This window comes from Aythya ferina (assembly GCF_964211825.1).
Source record: "Aythya ferina genome assembly, chromosome: 20".
In the NCBI taxonomy this organism is placed as follows: domain Eukaryota; kingdom Metazoa; phylum Chordata; class Aves; order Anseriformes; family Anatidae; genus Aythya; species Aythya ferina.
In genome coordinates, this window is record NC_140318.1 from 10894672 (window position 1) to 10916519 (window position 21848).

General features: G+C 55.2%; 1 protein-coding gene across 9 annotated transcripts in view; it reads left to right on the forward strand.

Moving 5' to 3' along the window:
• Nucleotides 1-294: 294 nt before the first annotated feature.
• Nucleotides 295-21848, forward strand: part of GRIN1 (glutamate ionotropic receptor NMDA type subunit 1) — a 34357-nt gene continuing 12803 nt past the window's right edge. For 6 of the 9 annotated variants that reach the window (XM_084494486.1, XM_084494480.1, XM_084494484.1 and 3 more), the window contains exons 1-15: nt 295-589; nt 3524-3658; nt 9477-9653; nt 13968-14030; nt 14818-14918; nt 15453-15574; nt 16027-16201; nt 17697-17841; nt 17935-18018; nt 18606-18741; nt 19495-19622; nt 19755-19919; nt 20020-20138; nt 20472-20584; nt 21027-21175. In XM_084494486.1, the coding sequence (XP_084350612.1) occupies nt 332-589; nt 3524-3658; nt 9477-9653; nt 13968-14030; nt 14818-14918; nt 15453-15574; nt 16027-16201; nt 17697-17841; nt 17935-18018; nt 18606-18741; nt 19495-19622; nt 19755-19919; nt 20020-20138; nt 20472-20584; nt 21027-21175 (2070 nt within the window). In that variant the 5' untranslated portion in view covers nt 295-331. The remainder of the gene's footprint in view (nt 590-3523; nt 3659-9476; nt 9654-13967; nt 14031-14817; nt 14919-15452; nt 15575-16026; nt 16202-17696; nt 17842-17934; nt 18019-18605; nt 18742-19494; nt 19623-19754; nt 19920-20019; nt 20139-20471; nt 20585-21026; nt 21176-21848) is intronic. The other 3 variants (XM_084494482.1, XM_084494488.1, XM_084494483.1) reach the window with 1 other exon arrangement.

The following is a 21848-nucleotide window of genomic DNA, read 5'->3' on the forward strand; positions in this document are numbered from 1 at the left end:
GGGTCGGGGAGGGGAGCTCCCGGCACCCCGCACGGAGCGGCGCTGCCGCAGCGACCGGGCCCTGTCGGGGTCCCTCCCGCCGCCCGCGGGGGCCGGGGGCGGGCCGGGGGTGGGCGCTGCGGCAGCGCGGGGCCGCGGAGCGGGAGGAGCCGGCGGCGGGGAGCGGGGCGGCGCGGAGCGGAGCGGGCGCTTCAGCACCAGGGAGAGCGCCCCGTGCCGAGCCGAGCCGAGCCGAGCCGGGCCGGGCCGGGCCGCATGGGGCCGAGCTGAGCGGGAGGGCGCGGGCGGCGGGGAGCGGGCGGGGGCCCGGCGGGCTCCGGGCCGGCCGTGGATGAGCACCATGCGGCTGCTGCTGCTCGCCCTACTCTTCTCCTCCTCCTTCGCCCGCGCCGGCTGCGACCCCAAGATCGTCAACATCGGCGCGGTGCTGAGCACCAAGAAGCACGAGCAGATCTTCCGCGAGGCGGTGAACCAGGCCAACAAGCGGCATGGCACCTGGAAGCTGCAGCTCAACGCCACCTCGGTCACGCACAAGCCCAACGCCATCCAGATGGCCCTCTCCGTCTGCGAGGACCTCATCTCCAGCCAGGTACCCCGGGCCGGCGTCCACCCCCCGCCCCCGCCGCCGCCGCCGGAGCCCCCCAACCCCGTCCCCAGAGGGCGCCGAGCCCCGCTGCCCCCCGCTTCCCCCCGCTGCCCCCCTCTGGCCCCCAGCACCCTGACCCCGCACACGCCGCAGCTCCGCGGCGTCCCCTGGCCGCCGCCGGGGGCTCGGGGCGCACAGAGCCGCGGAGCGGGGTCGTGCCCCCCCGGCCCGGGGCGCCGCTGCCCGCATTGCAGCCTTTATGTAAGCGCGGGCGGGCTGCGCGCTCCACTGCGCGGGCACACGCACGCCCCCCGGGGCACACGCGGGCTCACGCGCCCGGAGAGCGGGTGTGCAGGCACGCAGCCACCGACACGCGTGCACGCACTGCCCGCACGCACGCCCCAACACGCGTGCACACGGGCACCCGAGGCAGCACGCAGAGCCGCGGGCACGCGCTGGGTGCACGCATGGCATACATGCAGCAGGTGCGGGCATGGGGAGCACCACGCGTGCACACGCATCGTGTGCGCTCACATATGGAGTGCCCATGGGCTGTGCTGCGTGCACACACACATGCCCTGTGCACACATGCATCATTATGCAAACATGGGCACACACACAGAACATGGCATGTCTACACTCATGTCAGTGTGCCAATTCACAGACGCTGTGCCACACGCACATCCATGAGCACGCACTGCACCGGGTGCACATACACGCTTACTGTCACGCAAACACATCCCACTCCATGCATTGCAAGCACACGCGCACAAAGTACTGCCTGTACACACCCACCTGCACACACCCACGGGCCATACACTTGAAGGTCTGCGCACCGCAGCTGCACCCCCATCACACGCAGCACCACTCTTCCCCCCAACACCGCACCACACATGAAGCAGACACAAGCACACCCATTACTACACACACATGCATGAGAAACATGAGCACACTGGGGATCATAGATACACAAAGAACACACATGAAACTTGCAGCCACACTGGAGGTGCACACACACACATACATGCACACACACACTCCCCTTAAGTGTGCTCTGGGGGCTGAGCCCACCGTTCACCCCACTTGGGGTGGTGGATGGGCAGACAGGCACCTAAAAACTACCCCTATCTCAAATGCACTCATGAGCATGCAGAGCTGTGCTTAGGTGCACAGGCATGCACACAAAGTGTGTGAACACCTGCACCACAAAGACCCATGCACACAGACATGCATAAACACGGGCACACCCCAGCACACAGAAGGGAAGTGCTGGCGGAGCAGTGCTGGCAGGGTCACAGCGCAGCTCCCCAAGGATGCAGGATGTCTGCAGACATCCCCAGGGGTGCCAGCAGCACTGGGCAGGGAGCACAGCACAGGCTGTCCCTCACCAGCAACAGGGAAAGAGCTCAGTCGGGTCCCTCCCTGGCAGGAGATTCCATTTCAGTGACCCAGCTGAGGGATGCCCATGTCCAGGCCACCTCTAAGCCTCGTCCCCAAGGCAAACCCTGCAGGCAGGGGCAGCTGCCACGCTGCAATGCAGAGGGGGCTGTGGGTGCTCACATCAGGATGCTGGGGTGGCCACACCATCCCAATGGTCCAACTGCTCCTGGCCCCTCAGCCCCAGCACGGCACACAGCCGCTCCTGTCCTGGCTGGCTGGCGCTGCGTCCGAGCAGGGAGCTGCAAGGCAGGGGAGGGGCTGGGGACCCGCCCCACAAAATGGGTCCTCTTAGCCAGCTGCCGTGTGGCATGGAGCAGCCCTCGCCTCCCTGCCTCTCCTCCCCATGCCTGGTGCTGCCCAAAGACCCATCCCCAAGCCCGTGTCCCACCCCTGCCAGCACAACCCCCTCACCCACCCCTGGTGTTGGCTGGGCAGCAGACACCCCCTCTCCTGCCTCCCCATACCCTGTGTGTTCTTCCCAGCCCCTTTCCCATAAATCCCTCCTATTGTAGGGTCTCCAAACCCTGACCCAACTCTCTCTGCACCCTCAGCCTACTCCCCTCCAGCACCAAGCAGGATCTACCTTCATCCCACCCAGTCCCCAGGCCCTTCCCTGGACACGCTTCATCCTCCTCTCCCATCCTACCTAACCAGCCTGGGTGCACAGAACATCCGGGGGCTTGGGCAGATGTTTGGAGGAGGGAAGAGGGGCTATCTGTTCCTGGACATCAGTCCTTGCATCGATTCACCCTAGCAGGAGACCTGTCACCTGCTGGGGATATTCCTGGTGCAGTGAAAGTGCATTATTATAACGAAGGGTCCCCTAGGGATTACACAGCTCCTTTCCCCTTGGTTTGACACCGAGCACGATCTTGCTGGAGACTGAAATCCCAGCCCACTAGAACAGCAGGATGTTGCTGACATCCTCCCTCCCCATTTCGGCACAACCCCATCCCTGCACCCCATTGCCCATGCTCTGGGCAGATCCCTTGTCAGCGCCCGAGAGCCAATGCCCCCATGCCAGCTCTCTGGTTTCTCGGGGCCAGATGGCTGATCTGTGCCGTGGCTCTGCGCTCTTCCTCCGGCTCTGAGTCCCAGCTGACCACTTTGTTCATAATAGTCCTTGGAGGGGAATTACAACCGAGTATTAAATGTGTGGTTAAAGAAATCGCATTACACAGTGTGACTGTAAGGGAGATGCTTCCCTTTAATCTGTAATCCATGAAAGTTATTAGTTTAGCCGAGCAGCTCGTCACGGCGTTTCCATCAAGACACAGCCCTGAGCAGACCCGTCCCCTCTGAGCCGCGGCAGGCTCACTGCACCCCTGCACCGCGCCCTCGCTCCCAGGCGCAGTCATGGCTTTGCTGATGGTGATTACTTGAATGCTGCTGTTGTGCTAACATGGGGCTGTTTAACGTTGCAGAAAAGGAAAATCACACTCGATGGCAGATGTGCTCCTGTGAAATAATGTTTGTGTCATGTATCCTGTCCTGCAGGTCTATGCAATATTAGTTAGTCACCCTCCTGCTCCCAACGATCACCTAACACCAACACCCGTATCATACACAGCTGGCTTCTACAGGATCCCTGTCATTGGTCTGACAACACGCATGTCTATATATTCTGATAAGGTAACTGATGCATGTTTCTAGTCTAGTACCTCATACGTATGGTGTAAATCAAGAGTGCCTCAGGAGGGTTAATGATGTTAAATACTTCCTATGTGTCTGTCTGTCCATCCATCCTCTCTGGTTAAACCCGCAGGTCCCTCCCTCTCTTGCATCCCCAGTACATCATTTTTTTGCAGCTGCCAGTGTTGACCTACATAGTGTGGGATGATTTCTGCAGCGTTTCTCTGCCAGGCTGCTGGGCTCGCTGCTCTTCAGCCAAGCCAAATGCTTGCACTTGCTCTTGCCCTGCTCGCTAGAGGCAGCCAGGGGGTCCTGGGTGCTCCCCAGGTGCGGGGGGACCTGCGGATAGGCAAGAGGTTTTATGTGATATTGGCAAAGGAGATAATAGAATTGCCTAATAAGTTATCCTGAGGCTAATTCCCCTTCCCTGGCTGTGACGAAGGCCAGGATGGATGGGGCTGCGGGCAGCCTGGGGTGGTGGGAGGGGTACCTGCTCCATTCCCTATTGGAACCAGATGGGCTTTAGGGCCCCTTCCAACACAAACCATCCCATGGCTCAGGCTGAGCAGCACTCAAGAAAGATTCAGATTCCAGTCAAACCACCCTCTGCTTTCCCCGTGGAAACACATCGATCTTGACACTGGATGTGCTCCTGCTGTGCAGGATCTGGGGCCATGCCCTGGCGTGTGCTCTGAGATGCTCTGGTGCTGCATACTCTCAGCTCACAGCCCTTCTGCAAAACCACGGCGTGGCCAGCAAGAGCAGAAGCAGCAGCTGAGCAGGGCCAGGCTGTCCAGGTGCCATCACAGCCCTGGACCAAGGCAGCCTTGTGGAGGGCTTTGTTCAGCTGCATGAGCTTAGTGCGTGACAGCAGGCCTGCTCCAAAGCACGAATCATAGGCCTTTGCTTGGAAATTTTGAATATTCACAAATGCAAATGTTCAGTGCAAAAATAGTCACTCTGCCCACATGCTAAATGAAGCCAAATTTCAGGAGAGGAGGAGCAGAAGCTCCCAGAAACCCAGCCGGCAGCGATGCTCAGCAGAAGCAGCAGCAGGGCTTGGTAAAACCACAGCAGGGTAGTCAGCAAACCAGGGCCATGGCAGTGGCAGGGCTGGGGACCTGCTGGGGTCCCTCCAGGCACTGCGGGAAGGGGAGGGGGCAGGGCAAAGGGTGATACCAGAGCTGGCTGACCAGAGGAGCAGGCAGCTGGGACGTGTAGGGGGATTTGCTTCATGCTGATGTGGGGTGGGGGAGGGCTGGACCTGTAATGCCAGCAGATCAGCTGCCACTTCCAGAGGGTGACCTTGTGCTTTGTCCAGCTCACCCTGAGAGGGTGGGAGCTTCCCATGCAGACATCCCCAACCATCTTTCCCTATTTAAAAAATATTATCCGCAAAAAAATTGCTGATAAACACCATGCGGTTCCCCTCAGAGCCAGAGGGGGGACCCATGGCGGTGGCAGGGGCGATGCACTGGGGTCACTGGGCAGGTGCAGGGCCACAGGTGCCCTCACAAGCAGGGACTGGTGCCCTTCCCTGGCACCTCTCAAGCATCCCTGCAGGGCTGGTCCCCGCTCAGCTGCCTTTCTGCAGAGAGGGGTGATGCCTGCAGGAGCTTGGGCATGGGCAAAGAATGGATGGAGAGAAGAGCAAGGAGGCTGCGCATTTGGCTGGCAGGCGCTCAGGGGCACAGAAGAGTGAAGGAAAAAGGAAAAAGGTGAAGGCATGGGAGAGGGTTGTGCAAAGCTCTGCCCACCCTGTGCAGGGCAGGCTGGTGCAGCACTGGGACATTCAGCTGCTTCCCTTTTTGGTTTCCAGTGATCAGCTTGCTATTTTGTTTTAATTCAGGAAATTATATCTTTTGGTTTAGTTTCTATGGAAACAAGCTTGCAAGATCACTTCATGTGCATGCTCCTGATTGGTTTTGAAGGCATCAGCCAATTTTAGCTAAATTTCACAAGGGGTTGAAGTCTCAGAGTTAATTATGGTCCTCCCAAGGTTAAACTGCCTGAGAGAGGAGGCGTGGGCCTCAGCAAGACAGATTTGCCCAGTTCTTTTTGATGCTTTTGGAGCATCTCCAGTGAAGTGCAGCGCTCCACAAGCTGCAGCCAGTCCTTGGTATTGATACCTGAGGGAAGCAAGCTTTTACTGCTCCCGGTATTCAAATAACTGTTTGCTGCAGAAATGGGATTACAGCCGGCAGTCCTACTGACTGGGACATTCACATCTCCTTTATGCCTCACCCAGAAAAATGAAATGCTGTTGACACCTGGACCCTGACATTTTTCTGGAGAGGCAGTGGGGCAGGGGATCAGAGGCAGCTCTGGACTGAGACCTGCTCTGCTGCTGGAAGAGATGAAAATTGGAGCTTATGCAGGCTGCACTGGGAGAGGCACGTTAATGTCCAGCACCCAGCCCTGGTGATTGAGATGAGGTCTGCCTGTCTCTCCAGCCTGGGTCTGGGGACAGCTTTTCCCTCTGGTTTCTCATCTCACTCCATGCTCTCTCAGGGGGTTATTGCTCACTGAGAGAGGGGATTTGGTTGTTTGTTTGTTTTCTTTTTAAATTATTATTATTGTTTTTATTACTTGCCTCACTGTTAAGTGATACTCAGCAGCAACAGTGTGAATCAAGGCAAGAAGCTGCACTGCAAATGGGGACAAAACCAATTCCCCCCAACCTCGGCTGAGGTGTCAGGGTCAGGACTTGAACAAGAAGTGATGTGAGAGGCAGGAGGGGGGCTCCCAGCCTCCTCCCAGCAGTGCAGCCATCAGCAGGGGCAGCTGCAGCCGGTGACGGGCTCTGGGAGCAGCAGCCAGTGCTGCTGGCAGTGGTGGAGCCCACCCACCCCAGCCCAGCAGAGCTTTCCACAGCCTCTGACGGAAGCTGCAGGGGACCAGAGCAACCCCATTGCTCCCAAAGGACACCCCATCCGTGCATCAGAGGAGGTGAGGATGATGCATTTGCACCCGAGCTCCCCACACATCTGCCCCCACCGAAACCCCTCCCAGCACACATCCGAGCTCTTGCAGAGTTATTTCAGCTTCCTCCCACGCCTGCAGCTTCCAGGAGGGGTCTCAGCGGGGTGGGCAGGCTGAGCGGAGCAGGCAGTGCAGTAGCCCAAGACACTTCCACAAAGGCACTGGACAAGGCTTTTTAGTACCCAGCTGATTGATTTGGCATAATTGGTACCTTTCTATATTGGGATTTCTGTCAGTCTCCTTGAAATTGCCCAATGGCTCCGTTTTGGGGTGTGTTGCTGGGAACGGGACTGACCACATGATGCCCACAGGTTTTCAAAGCAGAGCATGTTGTTTCCTGCAGCCTGTAGGTAAAACGACTGTCCCAGCAATGGACAGGGAGCTGCAATGAGTCCTTAGGCTGATAGAGATAAAGAAGACAGCAACCCTTTCACTCACGGACCTGTACGTGTTCCTTATGTGAACACACGTGTAGTACCCAGTGGCCCCACGTGCAGCCACGTACACCTGCATCTCCTGAACCTCAGCTCTCTTCACACGTGCTCGTGTCAACAAAGTCAGCAGCACTAAAACCCTACCGTTCCTAGGGCTCTGGCCCCAGCCTCGTAACCACAATCACTTCCAGTATGTTTGGGTTTCCACCAGGGTGATCCTGCTTTGAAGCCTGGATTCAGTCGCAGACGTTTTTCCCCAGAAGCAGAGCTCAGCGAGGGGGTGCAGGACTCAGCTCCCACATTTCGGCAGGGGACAGGAGGGTGCTGCAGGGAGCTGCTCCTGGGCTTGCTGCAGGCAATTCCCACGCACCTATCCCAGCCACCCTGTGCCCGGCAGGCACAGAGGGGAGTACATGTTGTGAATCCTGCAAAATGACTTGCAAGGAGAGTTGCTGGTTGGTAATGAGTAGCGTTTTCGCTGTGTGCCCAATCTGAGGGGAAAAGCAGTGGGTAGTCAGGGTGTATGCTGTGGTAGAGGTTATCAAAGCACCAAAACATGATCCCCAATGGCCTCTGCACATCATGAGCTGGACTTGTTAACCTTCGGGAGAATTTACTCTCATTTTTCCACTGACCTTTGGGCCCTGCAGAGAAGCTCAGGAGTCCCAGGTTCTTCAAAAGCAGGGTACAAAGATGGGATTGTTCATCTTGAAATCCAGACTCAGCACTTGCAATTAGCTTTTCTTCAATATCCTGCTTAAAAATGACAGTTTGGAATCCAAGAGCTGAGATACCCTCATAGCAAGCCCATGACCTTTTTGACACTGCCTCAGAAAGTAAATATGCCCGAACCTACAGCAAGTAATGGGTGCCTCTGGCCTGAGGTATGGAACTGGACCTGGAAATGCCTGGAAGTGTCCACCAAAGAGAGCTCAGATGCCATGCTTGCATGGAGACCACATTTCTTGTCGGACTTTGTCCCTCTTGGGCTTCTTCCTGATCCCATTTTTCAGTGCTGGGCTTACAGGGTGAGCTGTATTTCTCATGCTCTGCACGTGGTTGGGAATGTTTGTGCTAGTCATACAAAGCTGCACCTCTGTAGCACTTATTATGGCTCTCCTCGTTCCTTTTCTCTTTCAGTTAAAAAGCCACAGCTCTTCCCTGTCCTTCCATAATTAGGAAGTGCTTCCAGGCTTTGTTATCTTGCTGCTGCCTCCATCATTTCCATGCTTTGGGCCAGGGCAGCCAAGCAGCCCCATTGTCCCAGAGATGTCCCAGTGCATGGAGATGTGGCCGGGACAGGAGCTATGCACTGCTTTTTGTGCTTGCATGCTTTGGTTGGACTTCATCACTGTGCCGTGCATGAGGAAAAGGCACTGGCTGGTCTGCCTGCTCCTCCTGCCTTGGTCCGTGATATACACAATGCCTTTTCCCTCCCAGCCTGAGCTGCCATGGCAGAGTTAGGACATTTGTGACCCATCTGGGTCAGCTCCCTAGATGAGCAGCTCTGGACAAGCCCTGGTGGGTCCAGGGGGCCATCTCAGCCTAAAAAAGGAAATACTGTGATGCTCTCTTTTCTGTCCCCTCCTGCTTTAGACCTCTGCTTCCCTCCTGTGCAGAGCTGGTTTGCTGAGTTGCATCCATGCTGAGTGTAAGCACTTCCATTTTCTAATATCTGACTCTAGGGCCTTTTGGAGAAGCTGCATTTTTTGAAACCTCTCTGTCAGCTGCAGCTTTTGGTACAATTGCTCCCCAAAGAGTGCTGTAGTTAATTAGGCTGGAATTGCTATTGCTCAATCATCCAACCATAATGATGTCTTCAACCAAATCAGATAGGTTAGCTGGGGCAGGAGTCCAGCACTGACTCCTCCTGCATGTTGCTGCAGAACAAGCTGACCTAGAAACAATCCAACAGCGTATTATAAAACTGCTTTTCTGAGCTTTTCTCCTGATCAGTGCCTGCTACATACCTGCATATATAGCAGGCATCTGCAGCTGCTCCTTACCATGCTCTGAAGGCAATTTGTTTTCTTTGTGATGCCCATAGCTCTGTAATATTTTTGGACAGAGCAAAGAGCAAAGGCTATATTTGCACTGAATATTTTTGACTGTTCATTCCTGGACAGGGTTTTTTTCACCAAGCATTTATGGGCCACAAAGCAAAAACCCTCTCTCCCATGCACTGGATAGACCACAGCAAAGCATGAAATTGTAGCCAGGGTTTTCTTCTCAGCCAAAAGAAAGGAGCGCAGGAACCAGCTGAAGGTGTGCAACCCCCAGGACAACCCAAAATTGCTGCTTTGCCTCTTTGGCCTTGCGTTCTCAGCCCTGCCCGGTCCCCCAGACGCACCCTGGCAGATGACCCACACCAGCCTATGTTTAGCTCTTGTTCTTCCTTGCAGAGCATCCACCTGTCCTTTTTGCGCACGGTCCCACCATACTCTCACCAGGCCAACGTCTGGTTTGAGATGATGAGAGTCTTCAACTGGAATCACGTCATTCTGATAGTCAGCGACGACCACGAAGGTCGTGCTGCACAAAAGAAGCTGGAGACCCTCTTGGAGGAGAGAGAGTCCAAGGTCAGTTCCTGAACATTGTCTTGTAGCTTTGTTTAAGCAACAACAACAAAACTAGAAGTCTCGGGCTGTTGTATGTATGTAGATTTCTGTATGTAAAACACCTTTTCTTTCCATTGTAACATGGCTAACATGCTTAAAGCATCAACAGTGTCTGACTAGTACCTGACAGAACTTTGTACTTTATTCATTTCACTTGCTTTGCCATGGTCAAAATCTCCTACATGTAAATCAACTACAAAATGAAGGGAAGGATAACCTGGAGCTCTGCAAATGCCTCGCCCAAGAGTCCTACCTAAGGAGAGGACCAGTCACTCAGCTTAGGGAAGCACCTGCCCCACTTACAGCCACCCAGGGGCCCACCCAGACCCAGCAGTGCCAAATCAACCCAGAAAGCAGCTTCTGAATTGGCTAACTGGAGCTCACCTTAGTGGCTTAGGAGGGGCGAGGGCGGCCGGCGCATTGCTGCACAGAGGTGTAACACAACCTCTCTGTGCAGCTGTCAGCTCCAAGGTGTTAGGCTGATGCCCCTGTTCCCATCTCCATTGAAGCACATGCTAAATGCCGCTTTCCTGGCGCCTCATGCTGTCACCAGTGCGGCTGAGGCTGGCAGGAGCAGCTTTACCAAGGAGGTGTGCGGCATCTGCATGCAGGGAAGCAGGGAGGGAGGCAGGGGAGGTCCCCTGAGCCTGCTAGAAATTTGGCAGGACAGCCACAGACCTACTGCCATTGAGTAACGGGACTGAGCAAGCATTCAGGCCAAGCAGAGGAGGACAACACAGGGAGTTGGTTGTCTACAGCGGCTCAAAGGCAGACACCTACCTGGAGAGCAAGGAGCCTCCTGCCCCATGGAGCAAAGTCCCAGCACGCCCTCTCACTCTGGGCAGCACTAGGTCTTCCGGGGGAACAGAGCCTGAGCCCACCACTGGGTCTGCAGCAGTGCATCCCTTTCTGCTCCCTCCTGGCTCATGGCCACAATCTGATCTTCACTTGCCCCAGCCGTGGCCTCTTGACATTTGGCAGTCGACTGCTGAGAAGTGCTCATAGGCATCTCTCGTGCTTGGAGCTGGCATCTGAGCTGTGACCAGCCAGAGAAGCCTGCGGCTGCTCTTCCTCATCTCTTGTCAAACCACCAAAGGAAACGCTGGTGCAGAGACATGGGCTGGCACAAACTGAGCTGACCGGCAGGCTTTTGGTTTTGGCACCGGGCTCCAAGACATTCCTCCCTTGCTGCAGCCTGGGCCATCGTGAGGCTCCAGTGTGCCACTGACCACGCTGGGATCCTCCTGCCTCCAAAGGCATCCCTGTTGGATCACGGCAGGACCGTGTTCATCCCCACAGCCTCTTTCCAGCACAGTGTCTCTCACCCAGGGAGCACTGTGGTTGTTCCCGCTGTCAGTCCATCATCCCTTATCTTTCATCTTTTGGTTTCCACCTTCTGTTTTCCTGCAGCTCCTGTGCATCCTCTCTTGCTGCTCCCTCTCACGCTTCCGCTCTACTTGCTCTGTGAAATGCTCCTGGGCACAGGGTGTATTTCTTCTTTGCTTGTCCATTGAACAGAAAAGCCGCTGAGACCTTGGGTTTGAAAGGCAGGGGAGAGCAGATCTGTCCTCAGATCTGTCCTGCATTTGAGCTGAATCTATGACATCTCTTGGTATCTCCTGGCAGCTGCAGGGCTACTCTGGATGCCCTGGCCATCCCCAGAATGGAGCTTGTGCTCTGTGGTGGTACGTCATGGTGTCTTTCCTTTGGGGTCTGCCACAAGCTCTTGATTCTCTTTCCCTTGAGCTTGCTTTGGTCAAACTGGCTGGATTGTCTGGTCTGGAAGGTGGTAGCTGCTCCTCTCAGGGCTTTCCTCTCTTCCTCATTTCTTCTGCTAATTGCCCTTCTAATCACTACTGTGCCAACTCTTCATAATGTGAAGGGGTGCCCCAGCCCCCTCCCAACTTTCTCCAGGGTATCCTGAGGAGGCAACAGACAGGAGAGCTGATCTTGAACTCCTCACTGCTTGGATCACAGACCCTGAGGACCTGTAGTGAGTGAGAGGCTCAGCTGGCCCTAGCATGGCTTGTCTCTGGGGTCTGCACTAGCCCTGGCTGTTCCTCAGGCATGGACATGTACTTCAAGCAGGTGCTTGGAGCCCAGCACTTGACCAACCCAGCCCTGCTCAGAACTGGCACACCCATATGCAAGTCTTGACTGAGGTGTCTGCAGTCTTCACCAGGGGCTGCTGCTTGGTCCCTGGCTGAGCAGCACAGCTCTGCTGTGCCCACTAACCACCAGCACTGATTGGGCTCAGGGAGGTACCAGATGCTGTGAAGTTCAGAACTTGTCCAAGTCATGGGTGGAAGGTCCCTGGGGTGCCAGCTCCCTTCTTCTGGGACGGTGGTGATCATGCAAGTGGTAATTTTTAAGCAAATGCTGGAGAACCTGGTGGAAAGTGAATTTTGAATTTGTGGGTCCCTGAGTGAAACATGGGATGAAGAGCAGGGAAGTGCTTTGGGACCACACAGAAAAAGTGAAAAGAGAGGCAACATTTCTGGTGATTGCAATAGGGATGGAGGCAGGGAGAGGCAGAGGTGATCAGGTACCATCAGGTCCAGCTGTGGTGGACCCAAGACTCCGCTTCGCTTTGCTGACCAGCTTTAGTCTAGGTGCCAGCACATCCCAGGCACATGAGGGCAACCGTGTCTGAAGGCTGCAGAATGGATGACCAAGTTTCCAGCTAAATTGATGGTGCCTGAGGGAAAGTGGGCAGTCTCTCTTCATTGGAGAGCATTCGTGCCGTCCTACTGCTGCAGCTCTGCTCTCCTCCAAGGCTGTGGAGGAGACTGGCAATTGGAGCAGACTCAAAGAAGCAGTTGCAGAAAATCCCACTGTGAATGCCATCAGAAGTGAAGGCAGAGCCTGGCTTGGAGTGGATTTTCCTCCTCAGATTCTTTTCCTTGCAAGAACCCAGCTTCTTAGAGCAGTGAAAAGTCTGCCAGACTGTGCCCATGGAGAAGAGAGGGCAGATCACACAGCTGCACAGATGGGACACCTGGCAGAGCACCTTGTCAAAGCCCGGCCCAAGAGCTCAGGAAGAAGCATAAAGTTTAGTCTGGAAAGAGAGACACAGAGGTTAAACCTGGCTGCCTGAGGAACAACCTGGGAAATGGAACCCTTATGTTACGGGAGTGCAAAGGGTCAGGTTCCCAGCAGGAATCAGTTGCCATAAGATACTGCAAAATGGAGGTGGAATAGAGCCGTGTCCTGCATCCCACACAGACAGGTCAGGGATGCCCAGCTGGGTTGGGAAGGGGCCAAGAAGAAGGGGTCAGACTGTCCCACCAAGGCTGCCTGGCACTGCCCTGCAGACCCCATCAGACTGGCACTGGGAGGACCACAGGGCCTGGGGTGTCGTGTGGGGGTCTGTGTGTGCTGCTGGGGTCACAGCCCCAGGAGCTGGCACCAACAGCCTGCAGCACGCTGCTGGAGGAGAAGAACCTCCAGAAGCAGGTTTCATGCCCCTGGTCCCTGGGGGCCACGCAGTGGGAGCTGCTCAGGTAGGAGGCAGGGGAGAGGCAGGCTCCCTGCTCCGCTCCCCACAGGACCAAGCACCCCAGCAGTCCCACGGGCACCCTGCCTCCAGCAGAGCCACCAAGTGCCCCCCAGCACCAGGTAAAAGCTGCAGTGTCATCCCATGATCACCATTGCTTCATACTGCCATGCTTTGAGCTAACACAGGACATAGCAAGCTTTTTTCTTTCTCTTTTGGATGACAACAGAGCTCCAAAAAGCTGCTCCCTCCTTGCAGGAGGTGAGAAGTTCCGCTGAGGCTCCTCACATGCTGCAAACTCTCTTAGGGAGAACAGGAGTGTAATGGTAATAGTAATGGTAGTGATGCTAACACTTTGATAGTAACAGTTTGTGTTTATCCAGCACTTTCCGTACACAACATTTTGTCCTTTACTTCCACAGTAATTCCATGGAATTCCTACCACTTAGGCCCTTAGAGATGCGTAGATTGTTTCTGAGCTTAAGATAAAAATTTCTTGCTGAAGAATTCCCCAGTCCCACAAGGGAAATGCAACTGCACCGCGACAGCTGTGGCACTCAGGCTTGCTCTAACCAGTACGGCTTTGCACCCTGACGCTCCCGCGAGAGCTGAGGCACTCTCTCCTGATAGTGGTTTTTGCGAGCTCCAGCGTTATAGAGACCCTTTAGCAAACAGTGGAGGAGGAGGTGGATGTTGGATTGCTTTACTACACGTCATTTTCAACTGTTTATAATATTCTTCTGTGTCTACATATTTTCTCTGTGCACATTATTCATCAGAGTAAAAAAAGGAACTATGAAAACCTCGACCAACTTTCCTATGACAACAAGCGAGGACCCAAGGTATATATGCATGGAAATGCACGCCGCCCACCAACCTAACTAGCAAATGAAAAATAGCCACAGCCACCAGAAAAGATAAAAATAAAAAAATAAAATAAAAAAGAAAAAGAGAAAGAGAAAAAAGAAAAGAGAAAGAAAGAAAAAAAATAAAAAAGTTCCATGACTATGTTTCTTGGTAGCACGTTTTTATGTTGAGATAGTTTGGTTTGGACTTGAGAATGGAAACCTAGCCAGCTGACCCTGGAAGGATTTCTTTTTGAGACATGCATGTGAACCAGTAATTAACTTGCAAGTTTTTTTTTTTTTTTTGAAAGTTGAACCAACCCCTTTTCCTCCCCAAAGGAAACAGTTCCTTGGTGTAAGTTGCTCACTTTTATTCCCAAAGGTTAACCCTGTGCAATATGTTTTTTTTCATTTCCCATGTTTTTGAAAAACAACACTCGTTTGAGTTTTCAATTGCATTTCAAAGCCTTTTTCTCTTTCCTGTACAATGCACGCCTCTTTTTGGGTCTTGATTGACTTCAGTTTGCATGCACAGTGCAAAAAAAAAAAAAAAAAAAAAAAATCAAACCGAAAAAACAAAACTTTAAAAGAGAAAGGAAGGAAGGAAAGAAAGAAAAGAAAGAAAAGAAAATAAAAGAAAAAGAAAAAAATATCTGTAACCAATCTTATTTAGCAGACTTTTGTGCAGTTTAATGAATTTTCTTGACCCTTTTCTAGATAGCATGGCTCTCACAAACAGTCCTCAGTCTCCTGCACTAACCAGCTTTGCTCACACTAACCACAGGCTGAGAAAGTGCTTCAGTTTGACCCCGGGACCAAAAATGTGACGTCGCTGCTGCTGGAGGCTAAGGAGCTGGAGGCTCGTGTCATCATCCTCTCTGCCAGGTGAGACCCGCACAGCCCTCCCTCCTCTCCCCTGCTCCAAATCCCCTGCTCCCCCTTGCAACACTGCCCAGCCCTGGAGTCCATGCAGATTTGGGGCACGCCGCTCTTTTTGAGGAGAATGGGAGAAAATCCATTTGAAACCCCACATCCCAGTTATTGCATGGGGTGCACTGCCATTCAGAGACCTTGCAGTCATGGCCACAGTGGAGGTGCCTGGATGTCCTGCAAGGCACTGGCATCTGTGGGTGCAGTGGTAGTACCAGTGATGTATCCTGAGCCCCCTGTAAAAGTGTGAGCCCTGTTGGTTTTTAAATGGTGAGTGATAAGGAGCAGGCCAGATTTTTTGGGTATTGTGGGATTAGGTGATGCTGGGAAAGAGGTTCCCATTGCATCAAGCAATTACTCATTGCCCAGAAGAACCAGTGGCCAGAGGGGATCAGAGGAGGCTGCCTGGGGCTCCCAGGGGTGCAAGGCAGGGTGAAGGGGGCCATCAGCACCTGGAGCCACAGTGCTGTTCCCTTCTTCTCATTACAGCGAGGATGATGCGGCAACGGTGTACAGATCAGCAGCCATGCTCAATATGACGGGCTCCGGCTACGTGTGGCTGGTGGGAGAACGGGAGATCTCAGGCAATGCCCTGCGCTATGCCCCTGATGGTAGGCACCCACCGGAGGCACCTACCCCCTGTTGGCCAGGCCTGCTGGAGGAGCCTGCTTGGGGCTGGGATGAGTGATCCGGAGAAACACAATGTCGTGGTGGTCCTGAGTGAGTGGTGGGTCCCACACAATGCTCTCCCTTGCCCGCATGTGGAGGCAGAAGCCTGAGGGCTTTGGCCACGCTGCCCTGCCCCACATCCAGCTGGCTGGGGCCCTGCAAGATGAACGCCACCTGGGAGAAAGGCTCTGTGTCCTTGTTGTCCCCTGTTCTGCTGTGGCATGCAGGTTGGTGCCAGCCCAGCACCACTGCAGCCACCTGCCCCTACCCAGAGCTCAGACAGGCATCCAAGGGGACCTCAGCCCCATAACTGTGTGCTTGCTGTCTGCAAACCCTGTCTGTAGGAGCGACAGTGGTGCCCAGTGGGGCTGACCTGCTCCTCTACTCATGGCAGGAGTCATCGGTTTGCAGCTCATCAACGGGAAGAATGAATCAGCCCACATCAGTGACGCTGTTGCAGTGGTGGCCCAGGCTGTGCACGACCTGTTTGAAAAGGAGAACATCACCGACCCACCGCGGGGCTGCGTGGGCAACACCAACATTTGGAAAACAGGGCCCCTTTTCAAGAGGTATTTTGGGAAGGATATATTCTGCATCCCCAGGGGAAGGGTCCTTCTAGGGGAAGGAGCTGGAAAAGGTGGGAGCATGTGGAAAAGGTGCAGGAGGGAAGCATGGTCGCTTTGTGCAGAGCATCTGTCAGTACAGCAAGTGGCACAGGACTGTTTGCACTCTCCTGCATAATGCAATGTGAGAGCTACATCTGTCCTAGAAGAGTAGCCAAGACACGGGCTCAGGCTCTGGCCCCAGTTTGTCCAGGCTGTTCGGGCACCATCCTGGTGCCTGGCACTGGTTCAGTCCCTGCCACCCCATGCTGCCCTGAGCAATGCTAGGACAGCTGGGATCAGCTGGGGACAGCTCCCCAGAGGACAGCTCTGGGGACATGAAAGGATGGAAATTAATGTGGGTGGGAGAGGGGAAAATGGGGTTTTCTGCAAAATCAGGGTGGGGGGAGGTGTCTGCCAGTGCTGCAGGCGCATTTCTTGCTGGATATTTCTGGACTGCTGGCAGGGCTTGGGGACAGGAGATCTCCATGCATGGGGCAGACTGCTCTCTGCTGTAGCAAACCCTGGTGCCATGTTTTCAGGTAGTGTGGTCTCAGCAAACCAAGGCATGTGGTGCAGGATCAGAGCATGTGTGTGTTGATCTCACTGCTGTGGGTGGTGTGATGGGCAGATGCTGCATATGGTCCCTGGGACTTGATCTTCTTTCTTCATGATGTTTTGTGCTGCATCTCTGCAGATGCTGGAGCCACAAGAGCCTCTTCTGCAGGCGGGATCTAGCTAAGGCAGCAGTTCCCTCCCTGTGCAGGAGGGCAGCCTGGCCCCTTGTTTCAGCAGTGGGGTCCTGTGCTGGGGGTTGCTCCCTGCAGACATAATCATGATGTCCTGCAGGATGCTCCTTCTGTACATCTGGGTCCTGTTGAGCGTGGGACCTGCAGAGTGTGAAGCTTTCTTTAGAAAAGCAGTGACACGATCTTTGGCACGAGCCATGTGATGTTGTTCTTTGTGGTGCACCACAAGGGGCCCAGTCGATTCTGTGTTTTCTCTGTCATCTTTCAAGGGCTCAGAGAGGTTGGTTCTCCCCTTGGTGGCGCATGTGCCTGCTGGGGTGTTACTGAGGTTGTGATGGGCTGCTGCTGCTGGCAGAAGCAGCAGGAACTGTGGCATGCATGCAGCTCCCAAGAGACCCCTAGAAGAAGGTCTCCTTGGATGCTGTGGGCCAAGTCATTCCATAGGGGACTGGGACTGATCCGATGGAAAAGAGGGGACAATGACAGCAGGTAGGGTAGTGCAGCATTTGGGAAATATGGCTCCTCAGACTGCATCCACCAGGAGCAGATGCCCACCAAGCTATGAACCAGTCATAGGTGGCCTTGACTGGACTTCTGTAGGGTAATGGCCATACCAGGCAACTGAGAAAGCATTTGCCTTCTGAACCCTTCTTAGATCTCCCAGTGGCCACCACAGGTTTTCTGTGTTGGCCCCACTGTGTTTCTCTTCACAGGGTGTTGATGTCCTCCAAGTACTCAGAGGGCGTCACTGGCCGGGTAGAATTCAATGAGGATGGGGACAGGAAGTTTGCCAACTACAGCATCATGAACCTGCAGAACCGCAAACTGGTCCAGGTTGGGATTTACAACGGCAGCCACGTACGTACAGCCCTGGGCAGCGTGGGCGGGAGGGGAGTGCTAGTGTGTCTGCCCACAGGCTCACGTCTGTCTCCTTCCTCGGGCTGATCACAGGTCTTGACCAATGACCGGAAGATTATCTGGCCAGGGGGAGAAACTGAGAAACCTCAAGGCTATCAGATGTCGACCAAATTGAAGGTAACAGCACATGGCAGCAGGGGTTGTGACTTCATCCACCCCCCACTTCTGCTGCTGCCCCTGCAGCTTCCAGCACCTGCTGTCTCAGAGTGGTTACAGCAGAGCAACTCCGACAAGGTGCTGGAAGGTGCTCGGAGCTGCAGCACAACTTCCAGCTGGGGACAAACCACCAGGGTAGAACCCTTTGGTTTGGGAGGAGACAGATGGAAAGGGGATATGAGAGAGCAACAGAGAAGGGGCGGAGGGGAAGGTGGCCATTGTTCCTCATGGCTTGGGAGCCAGAAGGCACACAGCAACTGTTTGCAACAAATAGAAAAATGGGATCCTTTGACCAACATGTGGTTCAGTTCTGGAGCCCTTTGCTGCTGGACGATGCAGAGGGCAGAAGGAAATGTGTTCAAAAGGAGGTTAAAAAAGCTAATGCAGGGTAGGTGGGCTGAGAGCTGCAGTGCTGGGCTCAGAAAATCCCTGAACAGCTGATGGCCAGAAGCAGGAGGTAACACTGGGAGAAGGTCCCTCTCCCCACCTGGGAGGAGATAGCTCTGGAGTGGGATGGAGACAAGTGTACACTTGTGCTTCCCCTGCAGATTGTGACGATCCACCAAGAGCCCTTTGTGTATGTGAAGCCCACGCAAGCAGATGGGACGTGCAGGGAGGAGTTCACCATCAACGGTGACCCTGTCAAAAAGGTCTTCTGCACGGGGCCCAACGAGACCATCCCAGGTAACACCATCAGGCAGGGAGCACAGCAGCCTCTGTAGCCCACACGGCCCATGCTGTGACCCCAGCAGATGGCTTTTCCTCTGTCTCACTTCCGTGTGGGCTCCAAGGCTGTTTTGAGGGACTGCACCCCATGATTGTGTCTCCTGACAAACCCCCACTCCCTTTGCCTTGATCTGAAGCAGAAGCACCCCCGAGGCACCCGCTGCACTGGCATTAACACCAGTCTCAAACCATTGTGCTGGGGAAAGCCTGCTTCAGGATTAGGAGTGAGCACCTGGTTGGGGGTGCGAGCCATGCAGCAGAGCCGGGCCTGCCCCAATCCCCCTGAGTGGATGCACCCCCAGTCCCTTGGCCCATCACAACATCCTCTGCACAGCTCCCCTCAGCCCTGAGCTGCATGCAGGACATGTCCAACCCAACAGGGATGTGTTGGCTTCCTCCCAGACATCCAGTCCCCTCCGTCCCCCACTGAGGGTCAGCAGCAGCTCAGCCCACCTTCCTGCAGCATGTCCCCTTGGAGCCCCACTGTCCCCACCTTACCTCCTCCCACACTGCTCCTTCCCTCACACCCCAGGCGATGGAGGTGGTGGGAAAGGTGCCCCAGGCAGGCAGCACTATGTAACACGGTTGCACTGCACATGACGCCAAAGCCGTGCAAGTGGCCACTCTCCCCTGAGGACAAACATGGGTGCTGCAGAGGGTCCCTGGCAGAGGGCTGCCTCCACTCATCCCCCCTTTTCATCTCACGCACAGGCCGCCCCACCGTGGCACTGTGTTGTTACGGCTTCTGCATTGACCTGCTCATTCGCCTGGCGGGGGTGATGAACTTCACCTATGAGGTTCACCTGGTGGCTGATGGTAAATTTGGTACCCAAGAGCGGGTGAGTCTGGGCAGCCTGGGGTACCTCTTTGCCCGTATCTTGTGTCAGAACACGGCCAAGCCATTCAGGCAGAGCTGGCCGGTGGGGTGGGTGCTGGGGTGAGGGGCTGACCCCTCGCTGGCTCTGCGGTAGGTGAACAACAGCAACAAGAAGGAGTGGAACGGGATGATGGGCGAGCTGTTGAGCGGGCAGGCGGACATGATTGTGGCTCCCCTCACCATCAACAACGAGCGGGCACAGTACATCGAGTTCTCCAAGCCCTTCAAGTACCAGGGTCTGACCATCCTCGTGAAGAAGGTATGGGCTGGGCTGGGTGGGCTGGCTGGAGGAGATTCTGTGTGGGCAGGGTGCTGGCTCAGTGGGTGCCAACATTGTTCTTCTTTCTCCCTTGTGCTAGGAAATCCCCCGCAGCACACTGGACTCATTCATGCAGCCCTTCCAGAGCACACTTTGGCTGCTGGTGGGGCTGTCTGTGCACGTGGTGGCGGTGATGTTGTACCTCTTAGACCGATTCAGGTGAGTGTGCTGTGGGCCACCCAAGGGTGGGTCACCGAGGGAGGCAGGGGATGGGCAGGGGTCTCCCAGGGCTCTCTGTGGAGTGGTACCAGCATGAGGCAGGCAGGGCTACAGGTTGGCAGTGTCAGGGACACGAGGGCTGTGCAGCCAGGCAGGGAGGCAGGGTGAAGGGCCGCCTGGGGCAGAGCGTAGTCTGTAAGGATCAGTGCTGGAGGATCAGTGCTGGAGGGCTCCCAGTGTAAGGATCAGTGCTGGAGGGCTCCCAGGGCATGGGGAAGAGTCTAGAGAACCAGGCTAAGGGACATCAGATGAGCTCTTTGTCTTGTTTACCAGCCCATTTGGCCGCTTCAAAGTGAACAGCGAGGAGGAGGAGGAAGATGCCCTAACACTCTCCTCGGCCATGTGGTTCTCCTGGGGAGTCCTACTGAACTCTGGCATCGGAGAAGGTGCGCCAAGGCAGGCAGCTGTGCTGCCCTCTGCTGCAGCCCTGGCTGGGAGAGAGCCCGTGCCCCCTCCCACATCCTTCTGTCTGTGCTCTGTCTGTGCCCATGCCCTCATCCCCTCCCACCCCCCCCAAGCCTTCCCTGCAGGGGGATTTGGTGATGCTGGAGTGGCATGCTCATGGCACTGCTCATGCAGACAGTCCTGCCACCCCTCACCCTCAGTGATGGGAAGCCCTGCCTGGGCTGCTTCTATTTCCTGGGGTTATCCCTCCATCAGGGTGCAGTGAATCCTGCACAGGAGCTGAGTTTTTCTTGGTTTGGGCAATCACAGCTGTCGAACAGTGCAAAACTGCAGCTGTCATCCACCTTGTATGGGGTGTGCACAGCTTTGGTGACTAAGTCAAGCCCTTGTTGTGCCAGTCTGAGCTCTCCTCTCTCCCTCCAGGTGCTCCCCGGAGTTTCTCTGCCCGTATTCTTGGCATGGTGTGGGCTGGCTTTGCTATGATTATTGTGGCTTCCTACACTGCCAACCTGGCTGCTTTCCTGGTGTTGGACCGACCTGAGGAGAGAATTACAGGCATCAACGACCCCCGGGTAATGACCCCTTGCTTCATTTCCCCTTCTCTGCCCACCTCTGGGAAGAGACACAGATGCCTGCAGTGGGCACCTCCTGGTCCCTGTAATGTGGCTGGCAGCACCCGGAGCCTGCTTAACGTGGCTATGGGGCCGTGCCCGGGGGCTGTGCCTGGGGCTGAGCCCCTGCGGTGTGTGGGGATGGGCAGACACAGGCAGGGATCAGCAGGGAAAAACATTGTCCAGAAACAGCACGAGCCCAGCCAAACTGCCTGGCAGTTCCTGGAGAGCCTACACTAAACAACGAGGAAACGATTCATTATGGATGAGTTATAGCTAATGAAAATGTCCCTGCGGTGCAGTCAATACTCTCAGCAGATACCAGCATGCTTCATACCCATTTCCTACTCTGGCAAGGACACAGCCACAGCCTATCAATCTGGGAAGCAGGAAGGCACCCCACAGAAGTGCCAGCCCACAGCATCCCATGCCCCACTGCATCCTCTGCCCACAGCACTGTCAGCCCCATGGCATCCGTGAGCCTCCTGCATCTTCAGCACTGTGATGTCCCTGTCCCATAGCATCCCCTGCCCACCACTGTGGTCTCAGAGCTTCCCTAGCTCCACAGCATCCTGAGCCCTACAGCATCCACTGCCCCATGGCACCTTCAGCTCCACTGAGGAGATCAAGGTGT